The 17,553-nt window shown below is 35.9% G+C and overlaps 1 protein-coding gene across 2 annotated transcripts in view; it reads right to left on the reverse strand.

Annotated features, from left to right (window-relative positions):
• Positions 1–17,553, reverse strand: part of LOC127962869 (prickle planar cell polarity protein 3-like) — a 59,896-nt gene that overhangs the window by 11,186 nt on the left and 31,157 nt on the right. Inside the window, exons 1-5 of one of the 2 annotated variants that reach the window (XM_052562467.1) lie at positions 9,244–9,368; positions 5,851–6,034; positions 3,746–3,859; positions 3,201–3,338; positions 1,355–1,558 (exon numbers count right to left, since the gene is read on the reverse strand). In XM_052562467.1, the coding sequence (XP_052418427.1) occupies positions 1,355–1,558; positions 3,201–3,338; positions 3,746–3,859; positions 5,851–5,961 (567 nt within the window). In that variant the 5' untranslated portion in view covers positions 5,962–6,034; positions 9,244–9,368. Of the gene's footprint in view, positions 1–1,354; positions 1,559–3,200; positions 3,339–3,745; positions 3,860–5,850; positions 6,035–9,243; positions 9,369–17,553 lie in introns of those variants that run through there. The other variant, XM_052562466.1, reaches the window with a different exon arrangement.

Below are 17,553 nucleotides of genomic sequence, written 5' to 3' on the forward strand. Positions count from 1 at the left end.
TGTTTAAATTATATGAATTACTGTTATTAAATACTGAATACTATAATGAGGGGCTGGGAGTTATTATAGTTACTTAAAACTAAAAGCATGTTGAATCCTTGAAATAAAATAAACATTCAATGAAATAAAATAAAAAAAATAAAACAAAAATCTAAATTTTTCTTGTTTTGTTGAAATAATAAAATAAAAACAAAGTATAATAAAAAGGCAGAACAAAATTACTAAAACGTAAAAAAAAAAAAAAAAATCTTAATAAAATCTAATTTAAAATACAAACTATAATAGTGTCACTAAAATGTAGGGGTGTCCCCAATTAAGGATTTTCGTAGTCAAATCGGAATTTTCGAATCTTGCCGATATTTAACTGATAGTCGAATCATATTTTTGGGGCGGGGCAAAATACACTGAGTCAAGTCAGACATTTGACAGCCATAATTACTGATGTTAACACACAGGAAAAATGTGTAACGAACATCTAGCATATATAAACGGGGTAAATAATGTTTTATGTTTTGATGAACAGATAGCTAACACTTAACGTCGGCAAAATCATAATCATTATTATTTATTTTTTTTACAATAGTGCTCTCATTGTAATGAATGCTCATGAATATATCTGTGGGGCTCTGAATGCGAACTCCAATGTGCAGAAACACGGCAGCTAAACTCTAAAAATTCACAACGTTTTAGTATAATGGTCTTCTCATTATAATAGTATGTATATAATAGTCTCAGTTATTAATATTCTGCATTGTAGTTTGTCCTGCTCGCGCTGTGCGCTGAAGAGATTTCACCGTAGTACTACAATAAAGCGTTTGACTCAAAACCAAATGCATCTTATATCAGGTAAATAATATATCCACGTTATATATATATATATATATATATATATATATATATATATATATACACCGGCTGAAATGAAACTTTTACCCTACAGTCTCTGTCTGTGTCAGGTTGAGTCTTGGTAAAGTTTTAAATCCCTGCCGACAAGATGCTTCTCTGTCGGTCACGGATTATGGAAAATGAAACATAAATCCACTGGGCTGGTTGGATTTATTCACGCACTTTAAAATATTAATTTGAAGCATCGATTCGTCGACTATTCGGGGTCACCCCTACTAAAATGACACCATTCTATCATTATTTTATTTTATTTTTATTTTATAATTAATAAAATATATTAAATGCTCATTTATGCAGGGCCGAATCAAATTCTATTTTGGTCAATTCGAACCTGAGGCTCAGTGTGTCTTGCACGTGTGTGATAAGCACGCCTCCAACAAATTCAGATATTGAAACCCAACAGATTGAGTGAAATATGAAGTGTGTGATAAGCAGGGATAGAGAGGACCTCGTCGCAGGCCTGGCAGCGGGGTTTGATGCGCTCGGCGTGGTGCCGGCCGCAGTAGATGTGTCCGTCCTGATAGAAGTAAATCAGATCCACCAGCAGCTCGCTACAGGAAGCGCACTGGAAGCACTGAGGATGCCAGCAGGAGCCGTGACCCGCTCGTGACGCAAACACCGCGATGTCACCGCCGCAGATCTGCCTGCCACACTGAGAGGAAGAGACATTTAGAAAGTTTTAACTCATAATTACACGGTGGAAACTCAGCATTTTCTGAAAGCACTGGCTGCTCCCACATGACCGCAGGAATGAGACAGAAACGAGGAGAACCGCAGGAACAGAGAAAGATCCCATCAAATCTCCTGATCACTGCAGTTTTTATGACTTCTAGAACAATATGACATAAAAGTTATATAGTTGAAAAAGCAAAGACATTGGTATTGTTATTTTACTGTTGTACTGCACAATTTTTTTTACATTTCTACAGTAAAGTAGTAGTATTTCTATTTTTTTTTTTCATTTGTATAACTTAAAAAAAGTTACTTAATAAATTAGTATTATTAAAAAAATGAACTTAATAAATTAGTATTACTATGCTGTAAAATAAAAAAAAATATGATTATTAAATACTTGTATGTTTATGTATATGTATTTTTTAAAGGACAATAGCATTACTACTATAGTGATTGTCTATTAATTTAATATATACATTTTAATAAATAATAATAATAATTATTATTATTATTATCATTATTCAATAAAACAAAACTAAAATTGTACTGTAACATACTACTACTATAATTATTATTACTACATAAGAACGTTAATAAATTTAACTATAGTACAATTATTTATAATAATAAATATTATTGTTATTATTATTAATAATAAAAAAATACTCCACTTTTTTACTTTACAATCCAAAATACATTTTTATAAAGTAACTTAATAATTATTATTATTATTATTAATTGTACTGTAAAATAATCATTATTACTATTATATTTAAATACTACATTCTTTTTACAGTACAACAGTATTATTACTATAGTAATATATATCTCTTTACCTTCTTTAATTTCTATTATTTAGTACAATTAAAATACTACAATTTATTATTATTATTATTATTATTATTATTACTAAACATTAAATGCAGGATGAGTCATAAATAAATAAATATATAAATAAATATATATATATATTATTTTTATTTTTTTAAATACCAGGCTAAATAATAGTTTAACTTGATTTTAATGTAATGTATTAATTAAGCCACTTTTAGCCACTCAAGCTTGTGTAACAGTGATTTTGCGATCAAACAGAAATGGTAAATCTGCTTCACATCATGTCTAGCACTCTTTAACAGCACTGGCTTGTTATTTAGCAGAGCGAAGCCTCTATAATAAACAGCTATAATAAAGCTGGTCATAAAAAGACATGACACAAACTGCTTCTCCCCGACAGAGTCACACCCTCCTGGCAGCTACTCATCAGCTGGAGTGCATTATGGGTGTTGAAATGTGGCAAAACCCTTGGAATATAGCAGAGGATGTACGGAATGTATGCGCTTTTATCTAGTACATATGATATCTGCCTTGGCTCGGCTCAGGCTGGAGTTTGAATTGATCATAGCATATCCAAAAGTTTCCTGAAGCCACATGCCAGACGAGAGCCTCTTCAGCTCAGTAACTCAATGCACACTCCATTCTTCAGCTGAAGTGACGCTCAGATAAGTATGCACTCTTTTCCCTGGGCAGTGCAGCAGTGAGTTGTGATTTCAAGGTGAGAAGCAGCATCAGGGCTGATGTGATCAGCAGACTGTCACACTGTGGTGTCTCTGTTTCTCTACCTGTTGACAGATGGCTCCGGTCATGGTGACTGGAAACAGTCGTACGATGCCACGGCCCAGATTCTCTCTCTTCCTCTGCTGGCTGAATGACCTCAGTTCTTTCTTCTCTTCTTCATCCAGAGAGTTACAGTACTGAGGCTGCACACACACATTTTCAAGACATTATCAATGTCATCAGTAAATTCAGGTGAATATGGATGGTGAAATTCATGAAAACATAAATTGCACCCTAAGAACATATATCTTGCATAGTGAAAAAAAAAGCCTATTTTATGCCCATTATTTTATTTTATTTATTACTACCGTAATATACAACATAAATTTTTTTTTCCTCTCTTCTCTTAGATTTTATCGATTAGTTGTTGAAGCCCTATTAACATTGCATACTGCTTATTACTATAAAAAATAAGTACTCAGTGTGCATAAGCTAGAATTAATCTCTGATTTCAGATCAGAATCTAAGACCAGGCTGTAGGGTTCATAGAGTCAGGATTCCCAGCTGGTTTGGGATCCAGAGACGAGTGTGAGGATGTAAGCAGTTTTACCTCGCTGTCATGGGCCGGCAGCTGGTGTAGAAGCTGTTTAATTCGATATCGTTCTCCTGGACTGTTGACATAAGGAATCTTGTCCTCTGGAATACAGCTGTAATACTGATACACCTGTACATACACAAACACGGATAATTAACTCTCACCCCCGCAGCATAGACGTGAAAATGCATATGAAATGAAATTCATGAATGTTTTGAAATACAGACCTAAGGTTGGTCTCTTTTATTAAAGAAGACAAACTGTAGATTGTTGAAAGTGAAAAGCATTTATAAAATATTCAAAAATATTTTGGAATATAAAATTGCTGTAAAACCAAAGCTATACATCAATTTCTGTTCCAAATTTGAAGTTGATATTACAAAAAATGAGGTTCCAGTGAGATTTATACCAAAAATAGCCCCCTGGTATAAATGTCTGTCAAAATAGATCTTTCCAATGATGTTTGTCAAATAACTTGATTATAGAATATTAAAGTGAATCTGGAAATATGACACGTGGTACCTCCCACTAGGGGAGGTACAGTTAAAGTACAGTTTCTGATTTCAATTTAAATAGTCCTTTACAATTGTTGATCGTCAGACTATGAACATGATCATGTCAAACTGTGGGATCTCAGCTGTATTAATTTCAGACTGTACGACAGTCTCAAGACGTGTTAAAAAACGGGTGCATTCAAGAAAACTTGTCTGGAGTTTTACATTATCAGCCTATACATGTTTAGTGACTGCGAGCTGAATTACAAGGCTGAAATGTTGGCTATCATGAAAATTAAATGAATAGTGGCGTATTTAAGAAGAATCGTGTAAGATGCACTAAACACCCAAATGAAAACAGCGGCAACCAGTGTTTATATAGCAAAGGCAACATATCATATGAATTCCGTGAGCGGAGGATGGTACCACTGGAATTTATGGGGATTATAGAAATCTCTAATTCTGATAATGGCTTGAAAAACAGAGACAGTTTGACGTTCTTCGTAGGAGACATCACACTGCAGGACAGTGCGCCAAATCGTCTGGCACTGCCAGAATTTTGTTGAAGGTCAAATTCGATGACAATGGCCATTAATCGGCTGTCGGTGAACATGTCAAACCAGCGATCAAAGACTACAGATTTTAGCCTAGGATTACAGGAATATTTTAGGATTTTAAAAATTTGTCTAAGCCGACCAAATTTAGGCCAAAATGACACAGTGTTAGCTAGACTTAACCTGTTAACTGTGAGCCTGTCCCGTATACGGGATGCCTACGTTTACTTCATTATATTACAATTAAATCCTAATCTAATCATGACAAACTATATATCGTTGGAAAGGTCTAAGAGACTCTTAAATAGATATTTTACCAATCTTTTTGGTTAAAAATTATGTAGGAAAAGTAATATTAATTTATGGCAAGATTGCACCTCAAAAACCTACATCATAACAGGAGTTCTGACTTTTGTCAAAAAAATTAAATAATAATCTTTTAACAAAGAACTAATCAGAAAAGATATATCACTTGAAAACGTACAATCTCAAATTCCATCCTTTGAAACCCCACTTTAAAATCATGTTACAAAATGTTTTCCATCATGAATGATAAAAATGTAGTTTTGGATCATGCACTTTCAAGTCTATTTTAAAAAATGTGAGTGACATTTAACAGGTTTCAATTGATACCTACTTTAGGATGATTCCTAAAATATGTGATAGGTAAAAAAATGCAATAAAAAAGCACATACTTAAAAAGAAATCCACACTTACAATACAATTTTACATTGGCTTCGAAAACTACACACAAACTGTGACTGGTTGCTTTTCACATGAGTACAGCCTCTTCCTGAGCAAGTGGGTTACTAGGCAGAACTAAATAAAAAGTGGAAAAGACATAATTCTAAATATCAAAACTACACGAGGCAACCAACATGTTTTTTGTCCAAAGTGAAGCTTGACGTGTGAACCGCCATTATGTCTCATTGTATGGAAAACAGCATCTGCTTTGTTTGACTGAGTTCAAGAGAGGCTATGATTGGCTGATTCAGAGCAAACACTCCATTCAGTGCACACTTCACTAAAATGTCTTTGTATGTATAGATTCTTCTGAATGCTGCCTGCTCACCTGTTCAGGCTTGATCCCGGGCGGCACCCAGGCATATTCTTCTGAGGCGCAGCCCGAGTCGTCGTCGGATATGGAGTGCCTCTGGAAGTCTGAAACCAGCTTCATCATCATCCTCTCCAGCTGTCCGGGCACAGAGCGCACCACATGCTCCTCCCGCACACACTTACAGTGCACACAGATCTTCCTGTGGAAACAGGTCAGCAAAATGGCGCTGAGTAAACAGAGCCAAAACAATGGACTTAAACTCAAAATAGGCGTATACAAAACTGTTCATGATTTTGGATACTATTGGAAACTATTGTGAAAAAGACAATCAGGCAAACAAAATTCTATATTCATGGTCAAATGAAAGTAGTTAAAAAAGACTTGAGAAACATGAGAAAGAGGGAGACGCCACTGCCCATGGTACATTTGTGCAACTTCAGCAACTTCATTTCCTCAAAAAGACAGTTCACCCAAAATAAAAATTCTGTCTACTCTCCGCCATGTACAAAATAATATTCTTGAAATGTTTTTCATTAAACATAACAGGACATATCCACTCACTTCCACAGTCAAAGTGGAAACCATCCACAACCCAAAGTATTTTATACTAGTATATTTTACACTAGTGTATGCGTACAATGCATGCGGCACAAATTTCATTATCAGAACAGTAAAACAAAACTTTGTATGTAATCTACTCGCGCAAATCTTTGAACTCACGTTTGCTATGTATGCCCAATTAATGTATTTGCATGTACACGACTGTATTTGTTGAACAAGTGGTAATCGCTTTCATATTATCTGACTAAACAGTAATCAATTAATTTGATAATTTTGGGTAGAAGACAACAAATCCCATCATTCCACGCTCCTTAGCGTCATCAAACCACGCGATTGTTATTGTTTTGGTAGTGCGCCCTCTAGTGGCAGGTCCTACAACCTGTACCTTTAAATCAAATAGTGATATGGACTAGTATCTGTAAATATTAAACAGTAAAAAAAAAAAACTATTTAAATATGAATCATGTATGTTCTGCGTGTCTCTGTGAATGAATGGCGAAGACGCATGGTTTCATTTACTACACACATACTGAAGCGCGTGATGAGCATCTGTCATCTCTCTAAAAGAGGACATACATACATGAACAACATCTCCAGAACCGCTCTGAGAGTCACTTCCTGAGAATTTTACTATTTCATTTGATCATTTCATTTTGTTCAAATCCATTTACAGTTACACAATTAAAACTGATCTTGAAAAACTGAACGACCTCATTTCTACATTAAACTCTGTATGAGTTGAAGTTGGTGGCAGTGCCATGCACTTAATGCCTCATCTGTGGTCATTCTTCAATAAGCTTCATTAGTTGACATCAGTTAATTACATGAGTTAACATATATAAATAACATAATAATGAACAATATTTCCACAGCATTTATTAATCTTATTTCATGTTCATTTCAGCATTTACTAATGCATTATTAAAATCACAAGTTGTGTTTGTAAACATTACTGCACTGTGAACTAACATGAACAATGATCGACTATTTTTATTAACATTAACAAAGATCAATGAAGTGTGTAATAAATGTATTGTTCATTGTTCATTAATGTTAGTTATTACATTAATGTTAACAAATTAAATCTTATTGTAAAGTGTTACCATTAATAATTAATCATCATACTGTTTCTCTCTTGTTATTTCATAGGAGCTTCAAAGAAGACTGAGAAAGCCAGAGTCTTGTGAACTGCGTTTATCAGTATCCTTATGTTCATTAGGTGAAAAAAACTCAATAAACAAAGTAACCCCCTCCCCCCCAAGGTTTCTATAGATATCACGATATATCCATACTGTAAATTCATATGGCCATAATAACCACGATATAAAAAATCTAATATCATGACAGCCCTACCTCAAACGTAACCCAGGCACATGTCCCTTTACTGGCCACAACACGGTTTCTGCCTTCATTTTGTCTGGCGTGAACAGTCAGAGGTTGGTGGAGCTAGAGTAAATAGCTTTCAGTGATAATAGACACTGTGTAATTAATTAGTTATGCATTTATTCAATTCTGAATGCGGTCAAACCCTATCACTGAGATTCTTGAGCACTGGCTGACGTGACTGATGTTCATGATACCTATTATTACTCCTCAAAACACACCGTCATTTCAGGCCAGTGATTCATGACTTGCACCACACACTCACATAAAAGGTGTTACATCAGCTAGTGTTGACATTCCTCAGAAATCAAACGTCAAAACAGACCCGGAGGTCCATTTTTTTTTTTTTTTTTCTGAGTACTGGTCTTACTGTGGACAATTCATCATTTAGCTCAGATAGAAGAAACACACGTTTGCCTTCATCAACATCAAATCAAAATGATATGACTTGCTTCACCTTTCTATGACTTTTTTAAGCTGATGTTATGAAGCCCTGTTATTTTTCAGGCTCTCTTTATTCATAATGAGAATTTTCACAATCCAATCAATTCCTCAATGATAGAGTCAAGCCCTGTCCTTATTTTCTTTTCTTACTGATTATCCTCTTTCACTCAAAAGTATGGCATAATAAGGAAAAAAAAGAAAGAAAGAGAGAAAAAAGACTGGGTTGCAAATAGCTTTCATATTAAACTATACACACACACACACACACACACACACACACACACACACAAATTGAAGTGCATTAAATGGATACACAAATAAAGACATGTTGAGTAATATTTAACAGAAAAGGGAAAGTAGCTTGTGGGTCCAGACCAGCTTTGTCCCACATCATTGGTTTGACACCTGACCCTGTTTTAATTCACCTGCTGTTGGCACAGCAATTTAATTAATGACATCTAGGACACCTATTATTAACAACATGATCTAATGTTTCTGATGAAGACAAGCACTGCAGGTTCATCCATGACAACAGCAGAAACAATGACTAGAGTCGAGGCAGTGTATTCAAATCTTATACTTCACTACAGTCACACCCATGCCAACAAAAACCACCAACACACACAGACACTATTCAAATCAGAGCCAAACCAAGCATGCATTATTTCATATAGAGGCACAAACTTAACAAAAATAGGCATATATAAATATAATTTACTCTATATCTCTCAATAATATGTATTGATATAGAAATGCTTAGTTTAGTTTTGTAGCTTCAAAACATAGAATGCAACGCAATGATACTTTTACTAATATTATGTACGGATAATCAAGTAAACCCAAGAACCTTTCTTCAGTCCAGCATCTTGCTTCAGTGTTCATCTTGGAATATTACTAGCATTACATGAATCCTTATATTTTCCAGTAATAATATTAATTATTAGCAGTAGGTGTTTTTCAGTCCTAAACTAACAATAATCCTTAAAACATTCTATTAAAAGAGAATGAACAAATACGTACTGAATACTTTTCAAGAATCAGCCAGAAAACATCCAGGTGTGGACACTTTTCAAAGAAACTAATCATCTGCCCTGACTTTGACCCACAACAACAAAACAAACATCCTCCACGGACGGAGCGCTGCTGAGACTGACGGGTGTCCCAGTCTGAGCCGCCCTCACAGGGCCACTGATGACATCACACCACTTCATCTCAGCTTTCTCTCGGTTTCATGATGAAAATGAGGTCAGAGCCGGGTCTCAACGTCCACACAGAGGTGAAGTGGGAATACTGTGGCGGTCCGTGTGTGTGTGTGTGTGTGTACGGGATGGGGGTTTAATCCTTCTCAGTACAGTTATGGGATAAGCGCTGCGGTTTTCTAAGTCAGACATCAGTTAATTTTATGGACAGCTACAACCATGCTGACTAACAGAGAAATAGACAGCAGATGAATAAAAATTCTCATATAAAGGTATGTCTGTGTGTATTTCTCGCTGTTGTGTATCACCTCAGATTGGTTTTGGTGGCAGGTGCAGAATGGATGCTCACAAGCACAGATGGAAGACAAAGGCAATTTTTCATTGATTTTACTCTCTTCTTTCAACTATCCATCACCCCACTCTACCAATTCCTTCTTCTCGTGATAAACCGCCACTCCACGTCCTCAGCCGAGATTGTACCTAAGTGTAATACATACATACATACATACATACATACATACATATATATATACATATATATATATATATATATATAAAATATATTTTGAAAATATTTACATGTATTTACATATATTTATATTAGTATAATTTTTATTAGATATGAATATTTAATATAAAAAATAAACATTTTCTTAAATATATATGTGTGGTTATTTATATATACATAATAAATATACACCGTACACACACACATATATTATGTTAACATAATACTTTTATTTTGCATGCGATTAATCAGAATTGTTTGACAGCACTAATATATATATATATATATATATATATATATATATATATATAAACTTTCATGCATTTGTGCTGAGAACCAAGCTCTCCACATAAATCTCCCAGAATAATAACTAATATTCATATTCATGTTCAAATCCACACAATCTCTGAATAAGAGCTTACAGGAAAGCTTGCATAAACGGGACCTTTTGTCCTATTGTTCCCAGAAAGGGACAAACACAGATTAACACACTACAAAAACGGTGTGGAAACGTTAAAGCTCAGACATTGGTCAACAGGTTCAGCCGTGATGGTTAAGCTCTGCTGGCAAAAGCCATCCTGACCAAAGATCAATGTACAATCTGCTGCCAGATGTGTCCCCAAGAAACGGCGCATGTGCAGATGCTATGACTGCACTTAATAATGTCACATTAACTGTATGTACATGCATTCACACAGAAATGGTTTGAAAGAGAAGACTGTGTGTGTGTGCGTCCTGGTATTCTCCACTTTATAAGGATCAATGTCCCCCAAAAGATATTAATAGAAGTACCGTATTTTTCGGACTATAAGTCGCACCTGAGTATAAGTCGCATCAGTCCAAAAATACGTCATTATGAGGGAAAAAAACATATATAAGTCGCACCGGACTATAAGTCGCATTTATTTAGACCCAAGAACCAAGAGAAAACATTACCGTCTACAGCCGCGAGAGGGCACTATATGTAGCATAGAGCGCCCTCTCGCGGCTGTAGACGGTAATGTTTTCTGTTAGTACATTTATCTCGGTTCATGTTAAATTAATTTTGATTTTAAATTAATTTAAAATTAAGGTGTAGAGCCCGACAAGTACATTTTGATTGACAGATTTTTAAAAGCCCGAACCCGTTTACAGACCCGACAATATTCAAATGTGCGCACACACACAGCTCTTTTGCCTTTTGTCAAGAATGAGTCGTTTATACATGTTTTAACATAATTTATTCACAACTAACGTAGACTAGACCACTTGGAAGTTGGAATAAAGAAATAAAATAAGTCCTCTGTGACATCGTAACATCTCAGCATTCTAGAAATAGGCTCATTTAACCTATAAATAGACCAAAGCACCAATAAAAACGAGTCATTTTTAACAAATTAAATTAAGATAGATTTTAAATTAAGATGTGTATTTGGCAATAACGAAATTAAGATAAAGGCTCCGAAATTTGCTTTGCAGTAGCAGCTGACATTTAATAAAAGAATAATGCCAATAAATACTCTGTCCACATTATGCATTTAAGACTCAATTAATATTTAGTTATCATTTGAAAAACCTTTACTCACAGAGATTAGGCTAGGTCTACATTTTTGTGGAGGAAAATTATTGAATCAACTGTAGATGGCTTCAGCGTGTTCCTGCGCTCACTGATGGTGCGTCATTATTCTCATTATAAACACGGTCAAACTTTTCCACACTTCAGACTTTGCTTTACTTGCTGGTGCAACCAAAACGTAATCACCAGAGGCAAGCCTCCGTTACACCTATTCAGCATTCATTTTCGCATCTTTCTCGCGCTAATCTAAACACATCACATGACCGCTCGTTTACCACGCAAACCGGAGCGCAAGCCTGAGCCTGGCCCGAGCCTGCTTAAGATGATATAAATTAAGCCCGGACACGACTGAACCCATCGGGTCCCGTCGGGTTCGGGCAAAGATCTTCAGCTCTAGTGAGGTGGTTGTCATAGTCTGCAGCTGGAGTGCCCAAGATGGCCACCAAAGGACCCTCCTGTGGTTTTGTGCGAGTACATTGCTTGTGTTGTGCTTGTTTGGTTATTTGTTGTGCTCTCTCCTGTCTTATTGTCTGTCCCCACCCATCTTGTCACCTCATTATTGTTTTAGTTACTCCACCTGTGTCTCGAATATAATGATGTGGCTCTCAAGGACTTGTTTTCTTAGGTACTTGATGAGTCCATCAGCACCTAGAGGAGGTACGGCACGAAGCTCCTGTCTTTTGGGGCATTTTGTAGACCTGAACAGGAGGGGCTGTTTCCTGTTATGGCCACCAGTCCAGAGCCTCTATATAGGCTTTTCCCAGGGTAGTTTGGCGGCCCACCGCTGAGGTCCGTGTGAGCTGCTGTCATCTCTAGGCGGTTAACATTCCGATGGTCCTGGTGGACCCAACTCTGGTGTTCCTACAGGATGCGACTTTGGTGATCCCAGGTCCGATGGTCCTGGAGGACCTGACTCTGGTGGTCCCGAGTCTAATGTTCCTGGAGAACCCAATTCAGGTGGTCCCAAGTCCGATGGTCCCAGAATCCCTGAGCCACCTACTCCAGAACAGCCTGAACAACCCACTCTCACTACTACTACCATGAGGGCCATTATTGATTAGCCCGCTCTTTGTTTCAGCCATGGAGGCCACCATAGAGTTGCTTGCTCTCACTGCTGTTGGCATAGGGGCCATTACTGAGCAAACTTCTCTCCTTGTCTTGACGACAGAGACCACTACAGAGCCACCCATTTTTTCTGCTGCTGTCTTAGTCAAGAAGGCCATCTTTACTTTTCACCTTAGGACTGTTCTGTGTGCATAAACCACTTCAAAATTCACTCCAGTTTCCCAGGAGCCTGCCTCAGAGTCCACTCAGAAGCCCGCTTCAGTCCGGGAGGCTTCAGAATCCACTAATAAATTCACTCCAGTCTGGTAGTCTTCAGAGTTAATTCAAGAGCCAGTTCCAGTCCAGGAGCATTCAGAGTCCAGTTATGAACCCACTTGAGTATATATCAATTATATTGAATGCTATCTCTATACAAGTGCAAAGTAATGCATTCTTAGTCAGTCTTTTATTTTGTAATTTTAAAAGTAATAAACATATATTGCAATGTTAAGGAATTTATGTTTTTTTTCATTCAGATATGTAAATCAACATGTATAAATTGTTAGTAGTCAATTAATGGGGAGATAATCAAAATAGAATCGGTCTGAAAAATTAATCGTTAGATTAATCGATGCATCAAAAAAATAATTGCTAGATCGTTTAAAAAATAATCGTTTATCCCAGCCCTAATAGATATCCAAATCAAACGTAATGAACACTTTTTTCACACTTCAGCTGACTGTGGGGAATTGGAATACATTAATTTATGACATTAACAACGATTAAACAGTTATTCAACAATGAAAGTTATAGAAAACTCCTACAAGCCCAAAACACATACTTCTGCCAAACTACATCATCATTCATCACCATCATCATCATCGCTACTGCTGTTATGACTAAACGAACTTCCTGTCAGACAAGTTCAAACACAAAACGAATAGATACGCTTGACAAGATCATATTCTAGGTAACCAAACACCAAGTCATCAGTATTCAGAGTATATTACCTTGATCACAGTGTAGTCCATGACACAACAAAATCCATTTTCATCTTGATTTTTAAGAGCATTAAAATGTTGAATTGTTCAGACTTAAGGTGTTTTAAGCAAGTTCCCCATTCTTCGGTGACCTCGTAGTGAACAAAACGTCATCCGCTTGAGCCGAGTCAAATGACAGTCCTCTCTGCTTCTCTGATTCTCCCCCCTCAGGCCGCTGAAGCCAACACTGGACCCAAACAATAGGTGGCTTCCTTCACAATCCCTCCCCTCTGCCTCCTCCCTCACCAACATGTTTCCAATTTCATTTTTCAAACATGTTCTCATCTGTAACAGGCAGCTCATGTGATCATGAGGATGTACAGTATGAAGTTGCTCTCTTTTTCCTCATTTGTCTTAAAAGAATATTCTGTCTTTAATGGCCTCAGCTCAATGGACAGCTCACTTTCAACTTGTTCCACCTTTTATTTTATAAAAATAAAAATTTCTTTAAAATTCATAAACATTAAAATGAGGGGTGCATGATATAAATCACCGATGATTAATGCACATCTCATCAGTAAAGCCAGTTATCTGAATAGAAGCTGTGCAAATCTACGTTCATTATCACCATTGATTTGCGCAGCTTGTCACTTAACAACGGCTCTGTGTAGTAACAGCTGCTCTATGTGAAATCACGCACCTGATGGAATTTACCGCTGAATTTATGGCTTTACTGACAAGATGCAAATTAATCATTGCGCGATATATATCGTTGCACCCCTAATTAATATACTAATTTTTCACAAGATGTAAACTATATACATGTTAACACAATTTTAATGTAACTTACTAACCTTTATTGTGTAAAGTTATATCCAACTTCACAAACTATAAAACTACTGTATATTATTTAAACCGCTTTAGAGCTTGAATATTACAGATTAACAAAACTATAAACTTAAATTTCTGCTTTTAAATCCTCCAAATATTTTCCCCACTCACTTTCATTCAATATGGTGCCCCACTGACAATGGTCTATATTGCTGCGGCACTCATGATTTCATAAGCAAATGCAAAAAATCCAACTACTAAGACTGCTGAAACCAAATGAATGGGGTTATGTTTCAATAAGCATGTCAATCAATGGAGAAAGTATCCGTCAGCCAGAATGTTTTAACAAGGTCTCTGTCAGCATGTTTGTCAGTTTCTTCATGCTCGTCAGTCTTTGGATAGTTGATGTGGTGCAGTCAAGTCAAAACATGCCAAAAATAAAGATACATTTTCTTCACAGTTTTTCTGCACCAATTAATTTTCAGGCTATAACAAATGATTATTTTGATAAAATAAGATGTTTGCTAACAGTGAAGCATCGTTTGCATATATTGAACTTCTCTTGTCCTAACTGAAGAAAAAGTAAAAGACATCCACGTTGTTTAGCAGAAACACACAACTGCAGTTTAAATGAGTACAAAGATATTTTTATTGTAACTTCTGGACAGAAATAGCACACACTCTGAACAAGGATGCACTTTTCTAGTATATATATAGTACATATATATATATATATATGTCAAATACTCTGAATATTACTGTTGCATCCCAAGTTTCTTTTGTTCAAATAGCATTTTAAAAAGCCAATTTTTTGGGCTAGAGCAGCCGGTGTGCATGTGCAGTCCTTAGCGCACGTCTCTTAAAGCTTACTGTTTCTATAGCAACCAGGACTTCTAATGGCGCTGACTTTACTGATTACCGATTGGCTCTTTTGCTCAGAAGGCTGGACTTTGTTCGATAGTGCAGCCATATTGAGTGTTGCATTTTTCCCCATTCAAAACTATAAGAGTGACACGTCTTGGGCATTCTATAGTCTTTTATGTACAATGTAAAAAAAAAATAAAAAAAAAAATAAAACAGATAATGTACTGGAAGAAAATTACCAGGACATTTTCCCTTAAATTTACGGACACTTCCTTCAACATTAAAATGGAAATTTCTGTAGATTAACATTTTTAAAAAAAATTATAGCATAGGCCTATCTTTTGTAGCAAAATAAATCCAGCACAATATGTACGAATTGATGGTTTATTTGAACCTCATGTGAACATTCTTAAAAATACGTTCAGTAGCTTTTATTTGCCTTAAACAGGTGAAGACAAAAATATTATGAGATCAATTAATTTAACAATGTGAAGAGCACCATTGAAAATGTCTGTATTATAGAAAACTTTTAAGTTTTAAACAGCAACATGCAGAAAAAAGAAAATATGAGCAGGTACTTGTACAATATTGGTGTTGTAATAGTGGTCACAAAGATAAAAATTTTAAAATACATGGGGTAAAAAATTAAAACAAAGACAGGGCTTTCATTATTTACAATTGCTACAGACTTATAGTCAATAGTCAAGTGAAATGACACACATTCCTATAGAACACAATAGGGCTGCACGATATTGGGAAAAAATGACATTGCAATATTTAATTTTTCTGCGATATATTTTGCGATATTTTTTTCTTACAAACAAAAATGGTGTGAGCACACTTAGATTCTCATTTTAAATGATTTAAACATCGACACCATCGAGTCAATTGATTAATATGCGCGAGGGAGAGAGAGCAAGACAGCGCTCATGTTGTTTGAAGACGGCTCGCTCTCTCTCTGTCTCTCTCGCACGCGCTCTCTCTCTCTCTGTCTCTCTAACGGATCAACTACAACAGCCTACATCGCACATCCTGCGATGTGACTATCGTGGATTCGTACATCGCGATATCGATGCTTTAACGACACATCGTGCAGCCCTAGAACACAACATTATTTAAAAGCACAAAATGTGAATTCTGTCATCAGTTACTCTCCCTCATACCGTTCCAAATACATACGATTTCCATTTATCTTTGAAACACAAATGAAGAGTATTTTTAATGAAATCTCTGCTTTCTGTCCCTCCATTGACAGCCTATGCAACTGCCATTTCAGGGTCCAATACAGTATAGCAGTCAGATTTCAATAAAATGGATCTTCATTAATGTTAAAAAAAATGAACAAGTGTCAAAAAAAAAAAACCTTCCTTGTACAGCATTTGAAAATAAAGAATAAAGATTCATGCACTCATGCCTGACATTTCAATGTTAAACTAAGAGAACTATACAATCTAAATGAAGATAAGGGCTCTAAGTGTTTGTGTGCTTTTAGTATCTCTTGCCATGTGCCCGTTTGAGGAAACTACTTTTTTTCTTTTTATGCTGCATGTTCAGTCCAAGTCCTAAATTGAGATTTGAAAAAAAACTTGGAATCTAGAAGTAGTTCATACATGAGTCTTGGAAGCGTAGATTCCCTTCATCTTAACCTCTGACGCTCGTTCAGGATTTCTTCACAGGAAGACTGTTAATGACAAGAAATGAAAATGAATGAAAGTGAAGTACAGAGTAACGTGCAGAACAGGTTGAGATTGAATTATCAAGATCCAGTTTAAACATTACTTATAAAATGCTAAACTTGCATTTCCAGTGGTCTCCAACACAAAATTAACATAAAATTACAGTTGAACTACTGATGTCACATGCACCATTTTTACTATGTCCTTATACTACATTTCTGTTCCTTGATCGTGGTAGGGCCCCTGCTGTCTATGGAGGGTCAGAAAGCTTTCAGATTACATGAAAAATATCTTAATTTGTGTTCTGAAGATGTACGAAGGTCTTACAGGTTCGAAACAACAAGAGGGTGAGTAATTAATGACAGAATTTTTGTTTTTGAGTGAACTAACCCTTATTATTTTCAACTAAATGGCAACATAACAAAATGCCTTACACAGTTTCATTAGATATGTTCCTTACATTTGTATGAATTCCATCGTAGGTGCCGTTCTCCTCCAGGTATTTTATGTTTAAAATAACAAAGAGAATGTGTCGCTACAAATGGTAACTTGTATGACAGCAATCTGGAATCACCAATAACAAAAAAATTATAAACAACACATTGTAAATTCAGAAAGCCACTCCAAACATTGATTAAATCTTTCCTACACAAACAACTTCACTAACCAAGTT

The sequence above is a fragment of the Carassius gibelio genome, chromosome B8 (assembly GCF_023724105.1).
Source record: "Carassius gibelio isolate Cgi1373 ecotype wild population from Czech Republic chromosome B8, carGib1.2-hapl.c, whole genome shotgun sequence".
NCBI classification, from domain to species: domain Eukaryota; kingdom Metazoa; phylum Chordata; class Actinopteri; order Cypriniformes; family Cyprinidae; genus Carassius; species Carassius gibelio.